Source organism: Oncorhynchus kisutch, linkage group LG7, assembly GCF_002021735.2.
Source record: "Oncorhynchus kisutch isolate 150728-3 linkage group LG7, Okis_V2, whole genome shotgun sequence".
In the NCBI taxonomy this organism is placed as follows: domain Eukaryota; kingdom Metazoa; phylum Chordata; class Actinopteri; order Salmoniformes; family Salmonidae; genus Oncorhynchus; species Oncorhynchus kisutch.
The window spans coordinates 10,410,939-10,430,841 of record NC_034180.2 but is presented as its reverse complement, the minus strand read 5'-3'; the positions used below and the strand labels follow the sequence as shown (position 1 = coordinate 10,430,841).

At 44.2% G+C, this 19,903-nt stretch overlaps 1 protein-coding gene across 1 annotated transcript; it reads right to left on the bottom strand.

Moving 5' to 3' along the window:
* Positions 1–1,719: 1,719 nt before the first annotated feature.
* On the bottom strand, positions 1,720–18,806 carry LOC109894780 (uncharacterized). Its single transcript, XM_020488464.2, has 3 exons — positions 18,379–18,806; positions 11,645–11,959; positions 1,720–2,501 (listed from the first exon to the last, which is right to left on the bottom strand). Exons 1-3 carry the CDS (start codon positions 18,490–18,492, stop codon positions 2,319–2,321), a joined length of 612 nt encoding a protein of 203 aa, XP_020344053.2. The 5' UTR covers positions 18,493–18,806; the 3' UTR covers positions 1,720–2,318.
* Positions 18,807–19,903: the final 1,097 nt, after the last annotated feature.

Genomic DNA, 19,903 nt, shown 5'->3' with positions numbered 1-19,903 from the left:
CGGTCCTCATGAGAGCCCATTTCATCATAGAGCTTGATGGTTTTTGCAACTGCACTTGAAGAAACTTTAAAAGTTCTTAACATTTTCCACATTGACTGACATTCATGTCTTAAAGTAATGATGGACTGTCGTTTCTCTTTGCTTATTTGAGCTGTTCTTGCCATAATATGGACCTGGTCTTTTACCAAATAGGGCTATCTTCTGTATACCAGCCCTACCTTGTCACAACACAACTGATTGGCTCAAAAGCATTAAGAAGGAAAGAAATTCCACAAATGAACTTTTAACAAGGCACACCTGTTAATTGATACGCATTCCAGGTGACTACCTCATGAAGCTGGTTGAGAGAATGCCAAGAGTGTGCAAAGCTGTCATCAAAGCTAAGGGTGGCTTCTTTGAAGAATCTCAAATATAAACTATATTTTGACTTGTGTAACACTTTTTTGGTGTGTTTTTACATTGTAGAATAATAGTGAAGACATCAAAACTACATAGTTTTGATGTCTTCACTATTATTCTACAATGTAAAAAATAGTAAAAATAATTAAAAATCCTTGAATAATTAGGTGTGTCCAAACTTTTGACTGGTACTATATATATATATATATATCGTTTTTTTCTAGCTTTAACAGGTTCAGAACTGGATTAGCAGAGTCTGGTGTTAGAGCAGGGCTGGAGCAAACGCCTGCATTCTCAGTGGTTCTCCAGTAGGAGGAGCTGCACAGCTGGGATGTTTTGTTTTGGTTCCTCTACTCACCACTAGAGGGCAGGGCACAGTCTGTATTGGACAGCTAAACTCATCACATCACTTCAAGGCACAATATGTGAGATTACCATCCACCAGTAATGAAAAGTTCTGGGACGAAGTTTCCCCTGGGTACAGATCTAGGATCAACTTCCGCTCCCCATTCCTAACCTTAACCATTAGTGGGGAAAAATGCAAAACTGATCCAAGATCGGCTTTAAAGGGCAACTACACCCAATGAAATCGCCTACCCTTTCTCATACCTTGTCATAACCCCAAAATGACCAATGTTCCATTGTTTGTAGTCTCTAAATGGGTAGGAAGCCATTTAAGACTATTGGGATGCATCTTAAATGTGAAACAATTTGTGGTGATTTCCATCTAATGCTGGTCCTTGCTCACAAGGACTGGAAATTAATATCACATAAACCATCGTCTTGAACCGGAAATCTACACTCCATTATCAAAGTGGATCCTGTAGCTGTCACCAACATTACATCTCATTTGTGGGATTGTTTTGGGATCAAGGGGCCAGTTTATCAGAACATTTAATCCATATCAAAATGATCCTGTGTTGTATCAAATTCTGTTTCCCTAATCAGATTGGAAATTGTAAGGCAATGCCAAACCAAATCTCTTACAATAACCACACCAAATGTTACAATCAAGATCATGCTTATATTAATGACCACATGACATATGAATATTGCCTTTCAGTTAGCATAAAGAGAGAACAGCCGACCGGGCACAGATGTCAGTTCGACGCCTATTCCACGTTGGTTCAACGTAATTTCATTGAAATGACGTGAAGACAGCGTTGATTCAACTAGTGTGTGCCCAGTGGGAGGAGACTAAATTAAATGTTCTGAAATACTGTTCCTTGTATGTCTGGAGTAGGCCAAAGGAAGGTCATGGTTGAATACTTTGACTGTAGGCTGTAAAACCAGGCAGAGAACACATCTTGATACCAGGTGTAAACCGCAAACATCTTCTGTAATAACTTTACTTGATTTTTACTGCATCAAACCGTGTTGAACTACAGCGATTTTTTGTTTGTTATTGACACATTTTAGCTAGTTACTAGCCTAACGTTCTAACCGCTAGGCTACGTGTCACCCAGTGTCCTATGTCTGTTAGCAGCAAGCGGAGCTACAGCGCAGGGCCCTTGTTAGAAAAGTATGTCTTGAATGACCAAAATTGCTTCAAAATCAACACTGTTATGTCACACATTGGTTGTACAGTATGTAGTAATATACTTTCTCATGCTTTCTCTTATGTCCTTGTCACCACTGTATATATTTGTTTATTAACTTAAACATATATTCCTCTCCCTCTTTTCACAGAATCTTTATACTGGCTGTTGTCACTCTTTCCCTTCTCCTCTTGTTTCCATCTCTCTCTCAGACTTTCAGACTCCTGCATGCCTTTACTCTTTCTTCTTCCACATCAGACCCTCCTACCTCATCCTCTCAAGCTACCTCTCTATCTCTCTCCCATTCTTTCCATCGCTACCTCTCTCTCCCCTGCTCTCTCGTTCCTCACTCACAGGCTACTCTTTCCAATCTCTACTATCTCATCTCCGGGTCCTCCTCCCTCTTGGCCTCCCCCTCGTTCTGCTCTCCTTGGAGGTGGCTCCATCGGGTTGCAGGGCCTTCAGGGTCCTGGAGGTGGTGAGGGTCCAGTGCTCCAGCTCGCTGAAGATGCGGTAGATCCAGAGCTTTAGCGCAAACGGGCTGCCGTTCACCAGACTAGCTGTCTACTCAGGGGGGGGGGGGGGGGGGGGGGCAGACAGAGAGAGGGAGAGGAAGAGAGAGGAAGAGAGAGAGAGAGATGTGTTAGGACAGTATTTCTGTTTTCCGGAGATCCCGATGGCTGTAATATTTTTGTTCTAGCACTAGCACACCCGATTCAGCTGGTGGACTAACTAACGCCTGGTCAACCCCGGGACGTGCACCATGAATAGATTAGGAAACACTGCACTAGAACATACAGTGGGGTCTGAAATTATTGATAAAGATGATCATACATGTCTGTATAAAATAAGTAATTCAAATACTGAGCTATATTGTAACCTAAAAAAAAACGGGGAAAATACATTATTTTATAATAATACAATTGCTCAGAGAAAGAGATTTTGTTTTACAAGTAATATTTTTCCTCCAATGAGGAATGATCTTAGACCATTCCTCATTGATATCCTTAGTCTGCACTTATAAACTGCCCTCTTCTATTCAAACCACAGGTTTTCAATGGTTTAGCAAGATGGCGCTAACAGACATGTCAGCTCTGCTTCTAGCTCCTAAGCAACTTTGCAGTATTATGATTTTTTTGTGTGTTATTTATTACATTATCAGCCCAGAATGTTTTTTTGTGTTATTACATACAGACGGAAATAATTTTTGCATATCAGTGCGGCGGTAACTCACCAGCATTACGACCAGGAATACAACTTTCCAGAATTGGATCCTTTGTTTGTACCCCCCAGGGCAATTTAACTTATCCCAAAGGCTGCTCCAAGACGCCGCCGGTGGAGAAGAGGTATTCGGAGTGGACTTAAGGAGGAGGTATAATGAGGCGTGCACACCATCCACTGCTTCCGAGTATATTACTTGTTTATGTTCAGTCTCATGACAATAAAGTAGATGAGCTCAGGATGAGGATCTCCTTACAGAGAGACATCAGGGACAAGGGCAAGACATGTGATGTCCATCCTTGTTCCTGTACCCAAGAAAGCAAAGGTAACTGAACTAAATTACTATCTCCCTGTAGCACTCACTTCTATCATCATGGAGTGCTTTGAGAGGCTAGTTAAGGATCATATCTCCTCTACCTTACCTGACAACCTAGACCCACAATTTGCAGACCACCCTAATAGATCTACAGACAATGCAATCGCCATCGCACTGCACACTGCCCTATCCCATTTGGACAAAAAGAATACCTACGTCAGAATGCTGTTCATTGAATATAGCTCAGTCTTAAACACCTTAGTACCCTCCAAGCTCATCATTAAGCTCGGGCCCTGGTTCTGAACCCCGCTCTGTGCAACTGGGTCCTGGACTTCCTGACGGGCCACCCCCAGGTGGTGAAGGTAGGAAATAACATCTCCACTTTGCTGATCCTCAACACAGGGGCCCCACAAGGGTGCGTGCTCAGCCCCCTCCTGTACTTCCTATTCACCCATGACTGTGTGGCCACGCATGCCTCCAGCTCAATAATCAAGTTTGCAGACGACACAACAGCAGTAGGCCTGATTACCAATAATGACGAGACAGCCTACAGGGAGGAGGTGAGGGTCCTGGCCGGAGAGGTGCCAGGAAATGAACCTCTCCCTTAATGTCAACAAAACGAAGGACCTGATCGTGGACTTCAGGAAACAGCAGAGGGAACATGCCCCTATCCACATCAACGGGACCGCAGTGGAGAAGGTACGGCAACTGCACCGCCCGCAACCGCAGGGCTCTCCAGAGGGTGGTGCGGTCTGCCCAACGCATCACCGGGGGAACACTACCTGCCCTCCAGGACACCTACAGCACCCAATGTCACAGAAAGGCCAAAAAGATCATCAAGGACATCAGCCATCCGGGCCACAGTCTGGAGCCTCCAACGACGGTCCCCAGCTCGGGGTCTCCAACGACAGTCCTGGCCTCCAGCAACGGTCCCCGGTCTGGGGTCTCCAGCGATGGTCCGGGGTCTCCAGCGATGGTCCGGGGTCTCCAGCGACGGTCCCCAGTCCGGGGTCTCCAGCGACGGCCCCTGGTCCAGAACATCCGGCAATGATTCACGCAGCGAGGGACCCCAGCCCGGGGCCTACGGCGAGGATCCGCAGTCCAGAGCCTCTGGCGATGATCCACGGGTCAGTGCTACAAGAGCGGACTTGGGGTCATTGTCCAATTGTCCAAATGGACAATGACCCCAAGCATACTTCCAAAGTTGTGGCAAAATGGCTTAAGGATAACAATGTCAAGGTATTGGAGTGGCCATCACAAAGCCCTGGCCTCAATCCCATAGAAAATGTGTGGGAAGAACTGAAAAAGCATGTGCAAGCAAGGAGGCCTACAAACCTGATTCAGTTACACCAGCTCTGTCAGGAGGATTGCGCCAAAATTCACCCAACTTATCGTGGGAAGCTTGTGGAAGGTTACACGAAATGTTTGACCCAAGTTAAACAATTTAAAGCCAATGCAACCAAATACTAATTGAGTGTAGGTAAACTTCTGACCCACTGGGAATGTGATGAAAGAAAGAAATACTGAAATAAATCATTATCTTGTCACGCGGGACTAGGTGTGTGTGCAGGAATCAGACGCAGAGAGAGAGAGTAACGGAGTAAAGTGCTTTACTATTGCAGGACACTATACCAGACAACCCAAAACCACAGGGTGTCCAGTATAGAAAATAAAATACATCATGACCTAATATCTACACAAAAAAAGACAATCCCGCACAAATTAAGGGCGGGTCAAACTACTACATATAGGGAAGCTAATTAAACCAAAATACACACAGGTGAAACTAATAAGACAAAACTAACAGACTAACGAAAAAGGGATTGGTAGCGGCTAGTAGGACGGTGACGACGACCACCGAGCACCGCCCAAACAGGCAGGGGAGCCAACTTCGGCGGAAGTCGGGACATCTCTCTACTATTATTCTGACATTTCACATTCTTAAAATAAAGTGGTGATCCTAACTGACCTAAGACAGGGAATGTTTACTAGGATTTAATGTCAGGAATTGTGAAAAAAATTGTTTAAATGTATTTGGCTAAGGTGTATGTAAACGTCCGACTTCAACTGTATACAGTACATATAAACAACTGATTTGACCGAATCCTATATAAATAATTATTAACAAACTATGATTAATTGATCACTCCAAGATGGCATAGCAGTTCAGACGTCTTTTGTCTTGTCGTGTCCCGTATATATATTTACAACTTTCTTCGCATACCTTTTTATATATTTGTATTTTATTTTCCATAAACTCATCTTCAAAACACTCTCCTGCAACCCGCCTCACCAATTTATATTTAAAAAAAAGAAAGAATTATTTATCTCAAATCTGTAATCCTCCATAGAAGCTAACCAGAAGCTAACCAGAAGCTAGCCAGAAGCTAGCCAGAAGCTAGCCTGAAGCTAATCAGAAGCTAGTTAGCTTCTTTACTGGCTAATCGTTAGTATTCAGCTAACCACGGTTTGTGGTCATCAGCTATCCTTTAGCTCGAAAACCTATTGCCAGTTTTGTACGGAACATACCGGGCCTATTTTTCTCTCCATGTCCCCGGATTTCAACTGCTAACTCTAGCTGCTATCCGTGTGACTATCGGCTTTCGTCGATTCCGGAGCAAACATAAATTATTCCGGAGCTAGCCAGCTGAAGAGTTCCATCAGTCCCTCCTGGGCTACAATCACCTATCCGGACCCGTTTTACTGCCAACGCGGAGCCCCACCGGGTCTTCACAACTGGACTACCGACGTTATCTACCCGAGGGAGTTATCCGGCTGGCTCCTCCGTCGCGACGTTACCTGAACGCCCATCTGCGGTCCGCTAACCGTTAGCTGTCTTATCGGCTGCTATCTGAATAGACCTATCAGACAATAATTTTTTTACATTTTATTTTATTTTCTCTTGGGCCTCTATAACTATATCTATAGTTTTTTTGTTTTTGTTTTTGCGAATTGGATTCATCCCCTCTACCACACGGAACCCCACTAATCCTACCGACAGAAACGCACGAGGTGGCTAATAACAGACCTCTATCCTATGCTAGCTTGCTACCGATGGCCCGGCTAGCTGTCTAAATCGCCGTGACCCCAACCAACCTCACTACTCACTGGACCCTTTTGATCACTTGACTAAGCATGCCTCTCCTTAATGTCAATATGCCTTGTCCATTGCTGTTCTGGTTAGTGTTTATTGGCTTATTTCACTGTAGAGCCTCTAGTCCTGCTCACTATACTTTATCCAACCTATTAGTTCCACCACCCACACATGCGATGACATCTCCTGGTTTCAATGTTTCAAGAGACAATATCTCTCTCATCATCACTCAATACCTAGGTTTTCCTCCCCTGTATTCACATCCTACCATACCTTCGTCTGTACATTATACCTTGAAGCTATTTTATCGTCCCCAGAAACCTCCTTTTACTCTCTGTTCCAGACGTTCTAGACGACCAATTCTTATTGCTTTTAGCCGTACCCTTATCCTACTCCTCCTCTGTTCCCCTGGCGATGTAGAGGTGAATCCAGGCCCTGCAGTGCCTAGCTCCACTCCTATTCCCCAGGCGCTCTCTTTTGATGACTTCTGTAACCGTAATAGCCTTGGTTTCATGCATGTTAACATTAGAAGCCTCCTCCCTAAGTTTGTTTTATTCACTGCTTTAGCACACTCTGCCAACCCGGATGTTCTAGCTGTCTCTGAATCCTGGCTTAGGAAGACCACCAAAAATTCTGAAATTTTCATCCCAAACTACAAAATTTTCAGACAAGATAGGACTGCCAAAGGGGGTGGTGTTGCAATCTACTGCAAAGATAGCCTGCAGAGTTCTGTCCTACTATCCAGGTCTGGATTTGAACTTCTACTTTTAAAAATCCACCTCTCTAAAAACAAGTCTCTCACCATTGCCGCCTGCTATAGACCACCCTCTGCCCCCAGCTGTGCTCTGGACACCATATGTGAACTGATTGCCCCCCATCTATCTTCAGAGCTCGTGCTGCTAGGCGACCTAAACTGGAACATGCTTAACACCCCAGCCATCCTACAATCTAAGCTTGATGCCCCTAATCTCACACAAATGATCAATGAACCTACCAGGTACCTCCCCAAAGCCTTAAACATGGGCACCCTGATAGATATCATCTTAACCAACTTGCCCTCTAAATATACCTCTGCTGTCTTCAACCAAGATCTCAGCAATCACTGCCTCATTGCCTGCATCCGTAATGGGTCAGCGGTCAAACGACCTCCACTCATCACTGTCAAACGCTCCCTGAAACACTTCAGCGAGCAGGCCTTTCTAATCGACCTGGCCGGGGTATCCTGGAAGGATATTGATCTCATCCCGTCAGTAGAGGATGCCTGTTTTTTTTTTAAATGCCTTCCTAACCATCTTAAATAAGCATGCCCCATTCAAGAAATTTAGAACCAGGAACATATATAGCCCTTGGTTCTCCCCAGACCTGACTGCCCTTAACCAACACAAAAACATCCTATGGCGTTCTGCATTAGCATCAAACAGCCCCCGTGATATACAGCTGTTCAGGGAAGCTAGAAACCATTATACACAGGCAGTTAGAAAAGCCTAGGCTAGCTTTTTCAAGCAGAAATTTGCTTCCTGCAACACTAACTCAAAAAAGTTCTGGGACACTGTAAAGTCCATGGAGAATAAGAACACCTCATCCCAGCTGCCCACTGCACTGAAGATAGGAAACACTGTCACCACTGATAAATCCACTATAATTGAGAATTTCAATAAGCATTTTTCTACGGCTGGACATGCTTTCCACCTGGCTACTCCTATCCCGGTCAACAGCACTGCACCCCCCACAGCAAATCGCCCAAGCCTTCCCCATTTCTCCTTCTCCCAAATCCAGTCAGCTGATGTTCTGAAAGAGCTGCAAAATCTGGACCCCTACAAATCAGCCGGGCTAGACAATCTGGACCCTTTCTTTCTAAAATTATCTGCCAAAATTGTTGCCACCCCTATTACTAGCCTGTTCAACCTCTCTTTCGTGTCGTCTGAGATTCCCAAAGATTGGAAAGCAGCTGCGGTCATCCCCCTCTTCAAAGGGGGGGACACTCTTGACCCAAACTGCTACAGACCTATATCTATCCTACCGTGCCTTTCTAAGGTCTTCGAAAGCCAAGTCAACAAACAGATTACCGACCATTTTGAATCTCACCATACCTTCTCTGCTATGCAATCTGGTTTCAGAGCTGGTCATGGGTGCACCTCAGCCACGCTCAAGGTCCTAAACGATATCTTAACCGCCATCGATAAGAAACATTACTGTGCAGCCGTATTCATTGATCTGGCCAAGGCTTTCGACTCTGTCAATCACCACATCCTCATCGGCAGACTCGACAGCCTTGGTTTCTCAAATGATTGCCTCGCCTGGTTCACCAACTACTTCTCTGATAGAGTTCAGTGTGTCAAATCGGAGGGTCTGCTGTCCGGACCTCTGGCAGTCTCTATGGGGGTGCCACAGGGTTCAATTCTTGGACCGACTCTCTTCTCTGTATACATCAATGATGTCGCTCTTGCTGCTGGTGAGTCTCAGATCCACCTCTACGCAGACGACACCATTCTGTATACTTCTGGCCCTTCTTTGGACACTGTGTTAACAATGCTCCAGGCAAGATATTTTGTCACGAAAAGATGCTCGACTATGCATATAATTGACAGCTTTGGAAAGAAAACACTCTGACGTTTCCAAAACTGCAAAGATATTATCTGTGAGTGCCACAGAACTGATGCTACAGGCGAAACCAATATTAAATTTCAAACAGGAAGTGCCCCAGATTTTGAAGGCGCTGTGTTCCAATGTCTCCTTATATGGCTGTGAATACGCCAGGAATGAGCTTACACTTTCTGTCGTTTCCTCAAGGTATCTGCAGCATTGTGACGTATTTGTAGGCATATCATTGGAAGATTGACCATTTTACACTACATCTACCAGGTGCTCGCTTGGTGTGGTCCGTCGCAATTATTGCGTAATCTCCAGCTGCGTGTATTTTTCCATTTGCTTCAGAGGAGAAACACAACTGCCACGAATGATTTATCATCGAATAGATATGTGAAAAACACCTTGAGGATTGATTCTAAACAACGTTTGCCATGTTTCTGTCGATATTATGGAGTTAATTGGAAAAAAGTTCGGCGTTGTAATGACTGAATTTTTTATTTTTTTTCTTAGCCAAACGTGATGAACAAAACGGAGCGATTTCTCCTACACAAATAATCTTTTGGGAAAAAATGAACATTTGCTATCTAACTGAGAGTCTCCTCATTGAAAACATCCGAAGTTCTTCAAAGGTAAATTATTTTATTTGAATGCTTTTCTTGTTTTTGTGAAAATGTTGCCTGCTGAATGCTAGGCTTAATGCTATGCTAGCTATCAATACTCTTACACAAATGCTTGTGTAGCTATGGTTGAAAAGCATATTTTGAAAATCTGAGATGACAGTGTTGTTAACAAAAGGCTAAGCTTGTGAGTGAATATATTTCTTTCATTTCATTTGCGATGAATAGTGCGTTATGCATTATGGTAATGAGCTTGAGGCTATGATTATGCTCCCGGATAAGGGATTGCTCAACGCAAGAAGTTAAATACAAGTAAAACTAAATGCATGCTCTTCAACCGATCGCTGCCTGCACCTGCCCCCCTGTCCAACATCACTACTCTGGATGGCTCTGACTTAGAATACGTGGACAACTACAAATACCTAGGTGTCTGGTTAGACTGTGAACTCTCCTTCCAGACCCACATCAAACATCTCCAATCCAAAGTTAAATCTAGAATTGGCTTCCTATTTCGCAACAAAGCATCCTTCACTCATGCTGCCAAACATACCCTTGTAAAACTGACCATCCTACCAATCCTCGACTTCGGCGATGTCATTTACAAAATAGCCTCCAATACCCTACTCAACAAATTGGATGCAGTCTATCACAGTGCAATCCATTTTGTCACCAAAGCCCCATATACTACCCACCATTGCGACCTGTACGCTCTCGTTGGCTGGCCCTCGCTTTATACTCGTCGCCAAACCCACTGGCTCCCCCCTTATCTCAGTTTGCTGGTCACCATAGCATCACCCACATGTAGCACACGCTCCAGCAGGTATATCTCTCTGGTGACCCCCAAAACCAATTCTTTCTTCGGCCGCCTCTCCTTCCAGTTCTCTGCTGCCAGTGACTGGAACGAACTACAAACATCTCTGAAACTGTAAACACTTATCTCCCTCACTAGCTTTAAGCACCAACTGTCAGAGCAGCTCACAGATTACTACACCTGTACATAGCCCACCTATAATTTAGCCCAGACAACTACCTCTTTCCCTACTGTATTTATTTTATTTATTTATTTTTCTCCTTTGCACCCCATTATTTTTATTATTATTCACTGTATGTTTGTATGTTTGTTTTACTCCATGTGTAACTCTGTGTCGTTGTATGTGTCCAACTGCTTTGCTTTATCTTGGCCAGGTCGCAATTGTAAATGAGAACTTGTTCTCAACTTGCCTACCTGGTTAAATAAAGGTGAAATAAATGTTTATTTTATTTTTATAAACAATATAATATAATCAGTTTGTTTAAACTAAAAAGTATTGTCCTTACATAAACAGTTTATAAGCATATCATAAGTTCTTAATAACAAAAGCCTAAGTTCTTCCTCTCCTCCTTGAACTCATCAGTGATCTGAAATATTATAGATATCTGAAAGCAAAATGTTTCCACCAGTCTTATCTGTCTTCTATACGTGGCCCTGGTTTACACTAAAAAGGGAAATGAACCTTGCTCTGCAACCTAGGTGCATGAATTGAGGAGAAAACTTAAGGGAAGAGGAAATTCAGCAATTCTCTTGGAAGACAGTGTCAGTTGATAAACTGCTTTGTTATTGTTAAAAACCAACATGTTTCGGCCAGTAGCTTTCATCAGGGTTTACACTACATTATGTTCATCACACCAGTCAGATCAAGGATGACTTCCAAGTAAGGAGGAAGGAGGTAGGATTTTACAGGTATTCAAGTACTGAAATGAGGCCTGCTGGGTTAACTGAGGGTTTCCAGTAGGTACTGTATCTTAACCTTAAACATTTTGGGGGGAAATTCAAAACTGACCCCAGATTAGTGTCTAGGGGCAACTTTACCGTACACCAGTGATTCTGTACCTCAGTATTCTTCGGATCAGGAGTGAAGGCTGCAGTTCCAGCTCCGTCCTCCAGGAGGAGCCGTGTGCTCGCTAGCAGGTGCCCCAGCCGGTCCCTCACTGTTTTCCTCTGGCTTTCGTATTCGGCCCTGTCCCCGCCGTTTCCCACCCCCTCTTCCAGGCCAATGGCACGCTCCAGGAGGTTCCGGCACTGTTGCAGGGCGGAGTAGAGGCGCCACAACCTGTCATTCGGCGAGAGCTGGGAGGAGAGCGGCGGCACGGTCACCAGGCGCTCCCCGCCGACGGTGAGTTCCTCTGCGAACGTCTCCTTTTTTCTCTGAAGTGGGGAGTGAGGAGGAGGGATGGAGAGAGTATGGAGGTGGAGAGGAAGAGGAGGGTGATGCCGTGTAAAGAAAAAACACATTAGCAGTGTTTAAAAGTACATTTCCATGACAGTGAGTGGAGAAAAATAAACGTGTTTTTTTTTGCACAACGAAACGGTTACACTGCAAAAGGAATCACCACAGATGACCAAAGTCAGCCATAACACAACAATTAGTGCGCAACCAAACTCAATATGCTAATGCAACTCAAAGGCAGCACTGCTAATGCAGTTATCTAAAAGAGACGAGGCATTGACAAAGGTTTACGGCTTAATAAGTGCCACTACTCTATTTTGTTCATAAATTAGAAAGCGCTAGTCACAGCCTTAACACATTTGGAAAAGCCTTTCTAAGACACCACTATTTTGTATTTTGAAATACCACCATGGACACCACGTTTAACTGCTCATGAGTCTGTCCGAATATGGACACCGTAGTAATGGGAAGCTGTGGAATAAGTCACTCATTCCGAGTTAGTATTGAAACCAAACTGCACGTAGAATGTTCAAGGAAGTACAAAAGAGCTGACCCAAGAGACTGTGCAGTAAAGAGCATGTTTGCCCATTTTCCGATGATAGTCTAGCAATTTTCCATGATGAGCAACAACTGGCAAATGTTTGAACCCTATTGCGGTTAGGACAACATCCGCCCTGGCCCCATTGGAACAGAGGGGGTTAGTGGTTCAAAGGGATGGCTGGTTCAACTACCAGAACCAACCTTCCCCAACCACTCCAGGGGGAAAAACAGGCAGGATGTGTGACATCACAGGTGACAAGTGCCGTGTGTGTGTGTGTGTGTGTGTGTGTGTGTGTGTGTGTGTGTGTGTGTGTGTGTGTGTGTGTGTGTGTGTGTGTGTGTGTATGTGGGGTAGGAAGTTATTATATTCTATTGCATCTAGATCAGAGAATAGTGAGTGAGCTGAGATTCCCTTGAGCACTTAACCCCCAGTTAAGTTATACCAAGATGCTGACATTCTGACCACCGTGAAAATTATTCTGTGCCTGTGTGGTAGAATGATTACCGTGTAACATTGACAAGGCAGCCCTGCTTATACAAGGGCAATGGTCAAGTAAATGTGTATATTGGTTTATAATAGGCTACTAGACAGGGAGCAGTGGAGTGGGTTATGAACTTTGAGGGATATTGTATAGATCGGCCTGTCTAGAGGGAGAGGCAGAGGTAAGGCAAACCGGAGACAGCAAGCTCTTGATCTGACTGTCATGATCTATTTCAACACCTTATTATGAGTAAGGACTACGCGGTAATAGATAAGTTGAAAATTGTGGGCTATATTTTGAGTGAATTTACGTAAACTGCATGTGTGTATTATGTTGAGTAATCTACCTAAACCAAGATTATTATAGTTTTGTGTTTTTATATTTATTTTTTATTTATAGTAGCTTTAAGATTTGTGTTTTAAATTCAGTTTAGTTTGTTTTTACATAAACCTTACTTGTTTTATTAAAACATTTATATATTTTCTTTAGTGTTAGTGACAGAAAGAAGCCTATGTGTGGGAGGCTAGGAGACATGTATGTGTTGTATAGTTTCAGTGTTTTTTGGGATGTAACTTCTTGCAACTGTGGGGAAGTAATGCATAAGGTGTCACACTCTGATCTGTTTCACCTGTCTTTTTTGATTGTCTCCACCCACCTCCAAGTGTCTCCTGTTTTCCCCATTAGTCCCCGGTGTATTTATCCCTGTGTTTCCTGTCTCTCTGTGCCAGTTCATCTCGTTTTGCCAAGTTAACCAGCGTTTCTCCTAGCTCCTACTTTTCCCAGTCTGTCTTTTCCTAGCCCTCCTGGTTTTGACCCTTGCCTGTCCGGATGCCATATCCGCCTGCCTGACCACTCTGCCTGTTCTGACCTCGAGCCTGCCTATCGTCTGGTACTGTTTGGACTCTGACCTGGTTTATGAACTCTCTCCTGTCTCCGACCTGCTTTTTTCCTACCCCTTTTGGTATAATAAATATTGGAGCTCAACCATCTGCCTCCTGTGTCTGAAATTTGGTCTTGCCTTGTGCCCTTATATAAGGGGCAATTCCATGGTAAAGGAATTATGCTGTGACTCAGATTTTTCTCTTTAAAATACATGCCAAACAAAACATTGATCTCAAAGTTTAACAAACCATACGATTCTACGCACAAGGACTAGTTTGAACAATTTACAAAGAATTTAACAAAATGTTCAAAAAACTCTGTTTAATATTAGGAGATAGTGAACTACAGGGAAAGGAGGCCCGAGCACGCCCCCATTCTCATTGATGGGGCTGTAGTGGAGCAGGTTGAGAGCTTCAAGTTCCTTGGTGTCCACATCACCAACAAACTATCATGGTCCAAACACACCAAGACAGTCGTGAAGAGGGCACGCCAACGCCTATTCCCCCTCAGGAGACTGAAAAGATTTGGCATGGATCCTCAGATCCTCAAAGTTATACAGATGCACCATCGCATCACCACCTGGTATGGCAACTGCTCGGCCTCCGACCGCAAGGCACTACAGAGGGTAATGCGTACAGCCCAGTACATCACTGGGGCCAAGCTTTCTGCCGTCCAGGACCTCTATACCAGGCGGTGTCAAAGGAAGGCCCTAAAAATTGTCAAAGACGCCAGCCACCCAAGTCATAGACTGTTCTCTCTGCTACCGCACGACAAGCGGTACCAGACCGCCAAGACTAGGTCCAAAAGGCTTCATAACAGCTTCTACCACCAAGCCATAAGACCCCTGAATAGGTAAAAAAATGGCTACCGGGACTATTTGCATTGACACCCCCCCTCCCCCACCCCATTTTTACAATGCTGCTACTCTGTTTATTATCTATGAATAGTCACCTACTTGTACATATTACCTACATGTACATATTACATAAATTACCTCAACTAACCTGTGCCCCCGCACACCGACTCTGTACATAAACTTGTTTATTTAAAAATATATATATATTCTGCCCCCAAACAAGACCACGTTTGTTTTTTCCGGACCAGACCAAATCTGAACCAATCATAGACGTCTATGTCACAGTACAGCACAGCAGATCACAGTAGATTGGTGTATTTCTAATACCTTTTGTAAGATGTTAGAAGCTGTTTAAGACCAGTTTTCCAGCTATTTGACAAGAAATCAAAGCCTTTGCTTATTTTAGCCAAATTTTTAGGTTGAAAAATGTATATATACCTTAATTTAAAAAAACTCTTGGCTTTCATTTGACACCCAATTTGACATGCTCCTATGAACTTCACATGTTGGTGCTCATGGGTCCGTTAAGATGGATATGCTCTAAGGTGACGGGTCAGGTCATAGGTTAGGTTAGGTTAAAAGGTAGACTCAGTGAGATAATATAGATGCACGAAGTAAACAGTAAACATTTTTGCAACAACCAGGAGCACTGAAGAGTGAGGCGAAACATCTCTGCTGTTTTAGTCCCGTAGCTGCCATGTTGTAGCAGCGTGAAGCGCACCTGTGCCAATACGCAGATACTATGTGTGACTGTGTATGAGCATAGTTGTAACGGCTGTCGTCGGAATGAGACCAAAGCGCGGCGTGGAAAGTGTTCATGATTTAATGTTCAAAAAACACTCAAACAAAATGACAAAAGATGAAAACGAAAGCGAACAGTTCTGTCAGGAAAAAACACTAAACAGAAAACAAAATCCCACAAAACCCAAACGGAAAATGACAACTTATATATGATCACCAATCAGAGACAACGATAGACAGCTGCCTCTGATTGGGAACCACACTAACATAGAAATAAGGAAACTAGAATGCCCACCCTAGTCACACCCTGACCTAACCAAAATAGAGAATAAAAACCTTTCTATGGCCAGGGCGTGACAGTACCCCCCCCAAAGGTGCGGACTCGGGCCACAACACCTGACTCTAAAGGGGAGGGTCCGGGTGTGCATCCATTCACGGCGGCAGCTCCGGTGCGGGACATAGACCCCCCTCCGCCCGTAGATCCCTCTGCTTTGGTGGTGGCCCTGGTGCATGGACCTTCACTGGAGGAACCTGGCCGCAGATCATCGCCAGAGGAACCAGACCACCGATCATCGCCGGAGGCTCCAGATCGGGAACCGTCGCTGGAGGCTCCGGACCGGGGACCGTCTCTGGAGGCTCCGGACCGGGGACCGTCGCTGGAGGCTCCGGACCGGGGACCGTCGCTGGAGGCTCCGGACCGCAGATCATCACTGCAGGCTTCGTGCCATGGATCATCACTCGAGGCTCCGGGCCATGGATCATCACTAGAGGCTTCGTGCCATGGATCATCACTGGAGGCTTCGTGCCATGGATCATCACTAGAGGCTCCGGGCCATGGATCATCACTGGAGGCTTCGTGCCATGGATCATCACTGCAGGCTCCGGGCCATGGATCATCACTGGAGGCTCCGGGCCATGGATCATCACTAGAGGCTCCGGGCCATGGATCATCACTAGAGGCTTCGTGCCATGGATCATCACTGGAGGCTTCATGCCATGGATCATCACTGGAGGCTTCGTGCCATGGATCATCACTGGAGGCTTCGTGCCATGGATCCTCACTGCAGGCTCCGGGCCATGGATCATCACTGGAGGGTCCGGGCCATGGATCATCACTAGAGGCTTCGTGCTATGGATCATCACTGGAGGCTTCGTGCCATGGATCATCACTGGAGGCGAACACACTAACATAGAAATAAGGAAACTAGAATGCTCACCCTAGTCACACCCTGACCTAACCAAAATAGAGAATATAAACCTCTCTATGACCAGGGCGTGACACTAGTCTTGCATCATGCTCATCTCAATGGACACGTTTGAGCGGATCATTTTTGTCAAGTTGGTGACAATCGTTGGTCACCGCCTTTCAAATTGTGTTGCTTTCTGAGGTCAAAAATGGTTTGACTTGAGCCTACCTGTCGACTGCATAAACTTGACAAAAATCATGTCATCAAAGGGCATGACGTTTTGACTGCAATCGACTGCAAGTTGCTGCAGTTGCTCTTCACCAAGTTCATCCTGCAGCCATTGACTGCATTGTGAAGGCTCTATTGTCAACCAATCATTAGGTGGTTTTTGTTTGACCCATGTGACCAAAAACAAGAACCAATTTGCTTTATGTGTACAGTGGATATAAAAATCAATGGGATATTTTAATCTCTCTCTCACTAATTGATTGTACAATGTGTAAACACACAATATTATATTATGATTTCAGTTTGTGTGATATGGGGGTTAGATACATGTTTATTTCATCATTATGAAGAAAACATTTTATAATCAATGGCAACACTGTCATGTTGATTTGAGCCTTGCTGTTGGAAAATCACTTTAGTGCCCGACTTTCATTTGTCGCAGATGCACCTCCCCCAGACTTACTCCTCGACTTTCGTCTACTGTCGGGTGCTTTAGCCGTGTCGGGTGTCGGGTGCTTTAGCCGTACAACTCAAAAACGCCTGATATGGTGTTGTTTGTGGCAATGTCATCTTGCCGAGAATACCTTTCAATTACGAATTCAATCTCAATGTGAACCGTCAGATTCAGAAGCTTGAAACTCCCATAAGAAAAATGTGAAAACATTCAGCCATTCAAGCTAGAAACGCCACTGGGGGGGATACCTAGTCAGTCGTACAACTGAATGCCTTCGGCTAAAAATCACTAAAGTGATTTAACCCAACCCCTCTAAATCAGAGGTGTGGAGGATGCCTTAATTGACATTTTTACCTTGCCAGCTAGGGGATTTGATCCAGCAATTTTTCGGTTAATGGCCCAACGCTCTAACCACTAGGCTACCTGCCGGGGTGGAGATTCAAAAGCATTGGTATAATTAGTCGGCTAATAGATAAAGGTTACATTCCTAACCGCTCCCAAAAGAGGAAGGGAGCTGCAGGTTGAGATGTGTGCGTATGAGAGGGAGGTTATACTGTATATGGCTATTTGGCGGAAAACCAAGAAGAATTTCATCATTCGCTCCCCATCATTTACATAGTTCATTCATTGAGTGAGAACGAGATGCACATGGAAAAAAACGTGCATGTCCGGACATCGACCTGTGCGCCAGAACCCCCCCCCCCCCCCCCCCACCTCTGTCATTCTTGTTATATGGGGCGTACATTAGTATTCACATATTCACCCCCTCCTTATCTAGTTACATTCCTGGACCCCCACTCCTGGATCGGATGCCACAAACACATCAATCCATCAATACATGTCCATTATCGCAAATCATGTGCATCAACACATTTCCATTTCCCAATATTCCATATCCCTTTCATAGGCTAGGCTACTGGCTAAATAACATGTTTTGTCAAGCAACCAGTAGGCCTAATAACAGGTTAATTACTGCGAAGCAGAATGCAATAGCCTGTCCAGACTCAACACTAGACGAAATACTTACATAAAGTTCCAATAAGAGAGTGCATTCATGGTGCAACTCCTCAGCAAGAGCAGCTGCCCTCGCAGTTCGGGACTGTTCCGAACCAGCCACTCTTCTTGTACGTGTCCCTGCCATATTCAGTAGAGAAGCAACAGACAGGCACCGAATAGCAATAAGGTTTTTTTATATATTTTTTAAAATTTTCCCTAATGTCTGCTAGTTTTCCTGTTTCATAGTGCTCAAAGTTAGACAGCCATCAAGAAGCGCGTCTCCGCCCTTTCTCAGGCTTCAACCAAAGCCCGTTAATTCAATACCGTTCTGTGTACGAATTCCTTCCCTTACTTCCACAACTTTACCCGTTGTGTTACTATGTTACAGTATTAAATATCCTTGTCTAGTGCCACACCTCCCCTTCCCCCGGTAGGTTTATGTCAGGCAGGCATGTGGAATTTAACCGGATAACTCAAGCGGAGGCATAGGAATGGGAGGAGTCGCACGTTGGTAAGCTATTATTTATTCATGACGAGTTTAAACGAATTAGCCTGACATAATGACGAATCTATTCAACAAGACTAGTGACCCGTTGACGCGCTAGTCGGAACTGGGAAACTCGGAAATGTCAGACTTGCTAATTGGTTGTAGTTATACACGTCCCGCGTTCAACCAGTTAGCAAGCCTGGCATTCCGAGTTTCCTAGTTCCGACTAGCACTTGAACGCGACATAAAAAAAAAAAAAATCTTTGTTTAACTAGGCATAGGCTACATCAGGGGGAAGTCCGTCACAGGTTACTGCCTAAATTAGTAACTCAGTTGATTTGATGATCAAGTAGTCTTTATTGTTAGGTTATTGTGTGGCTCTATAGTTATTGCTTGTCAATAGACGGGAAAGTGGTTTTTTAACCATAGCATCGGGCCTCATGGCTCGCAAGATTTATCATAGGCTAATATGCATAGGCTTAAAAAATAACATTTCTGAACTGTTGAGTGCGCGTTTTTCTTTTCCCTTTCCCGGAACGTTCTATACTGCTGCCCGGACGGGATTAGTAACATTGTTGTCAATCGCGGGGGATAGAGGAAGCCTGTTGTGTCAATGCATTAGAGAAATAACGAGGGCTCAAGGTCTGTAAACATCTAGAATGCGTTCGCAATAATAGCCTACAGCCAGAAACAAACGAATCATTTTTTAAATGATAGGTGATAAATAGTTTCTAATAATGGAACAGTTGATTATGTAGTTTTGGTAGGCCAAGGGTGAAATCGACTTTATATAGACCGTCATTGTAAATAAGAATTTGTTCTTAACTGACTCGCCGAGTTAAATAAAGGTAAAATAATAAAAATACATATATTGTCTTGAGGCCTTGAGTGTGAAAGATAACACCTTGAGGTGCGCTATTTCAGTGTAATTCTTAAGCTAAAATCACGCTAAACCAGTTCAATGGGAAATTTTGAGGATTAAATGTATTAACTAAAATGTCAGACGTTTTATTCCTTCCAAAATGTCAGATGTGTCTCGACTTGCATCATTCAGGTATGTTCCAAATTG

Excerpts from the sequence above, each read along its gene's own strand:
- LOC109894780 (XM_020488464.2), bottom strand. The coding sequence starts at position 18,492 with ATGGCAGGGACACGTACAAGAAGAGTGGCTGGTTCGGAACAGTCCCGA. Across the intron at positions 11,960-18,378 it reads CTCTCTTATTGGAACTTTAT|AGAAAAAAGGAGACGTTCGC; the intron begins GTAAGTATTTCG and ends TCCCCACTTCAG. Across the intron at positions 2,502-11,644 it reads CTGATCCGAAGAATACTGAG|ACAGCTAGTCTGGTGAACGG; the intron begins GTACAGAATCAC and ends CCCCCTGAGTAG.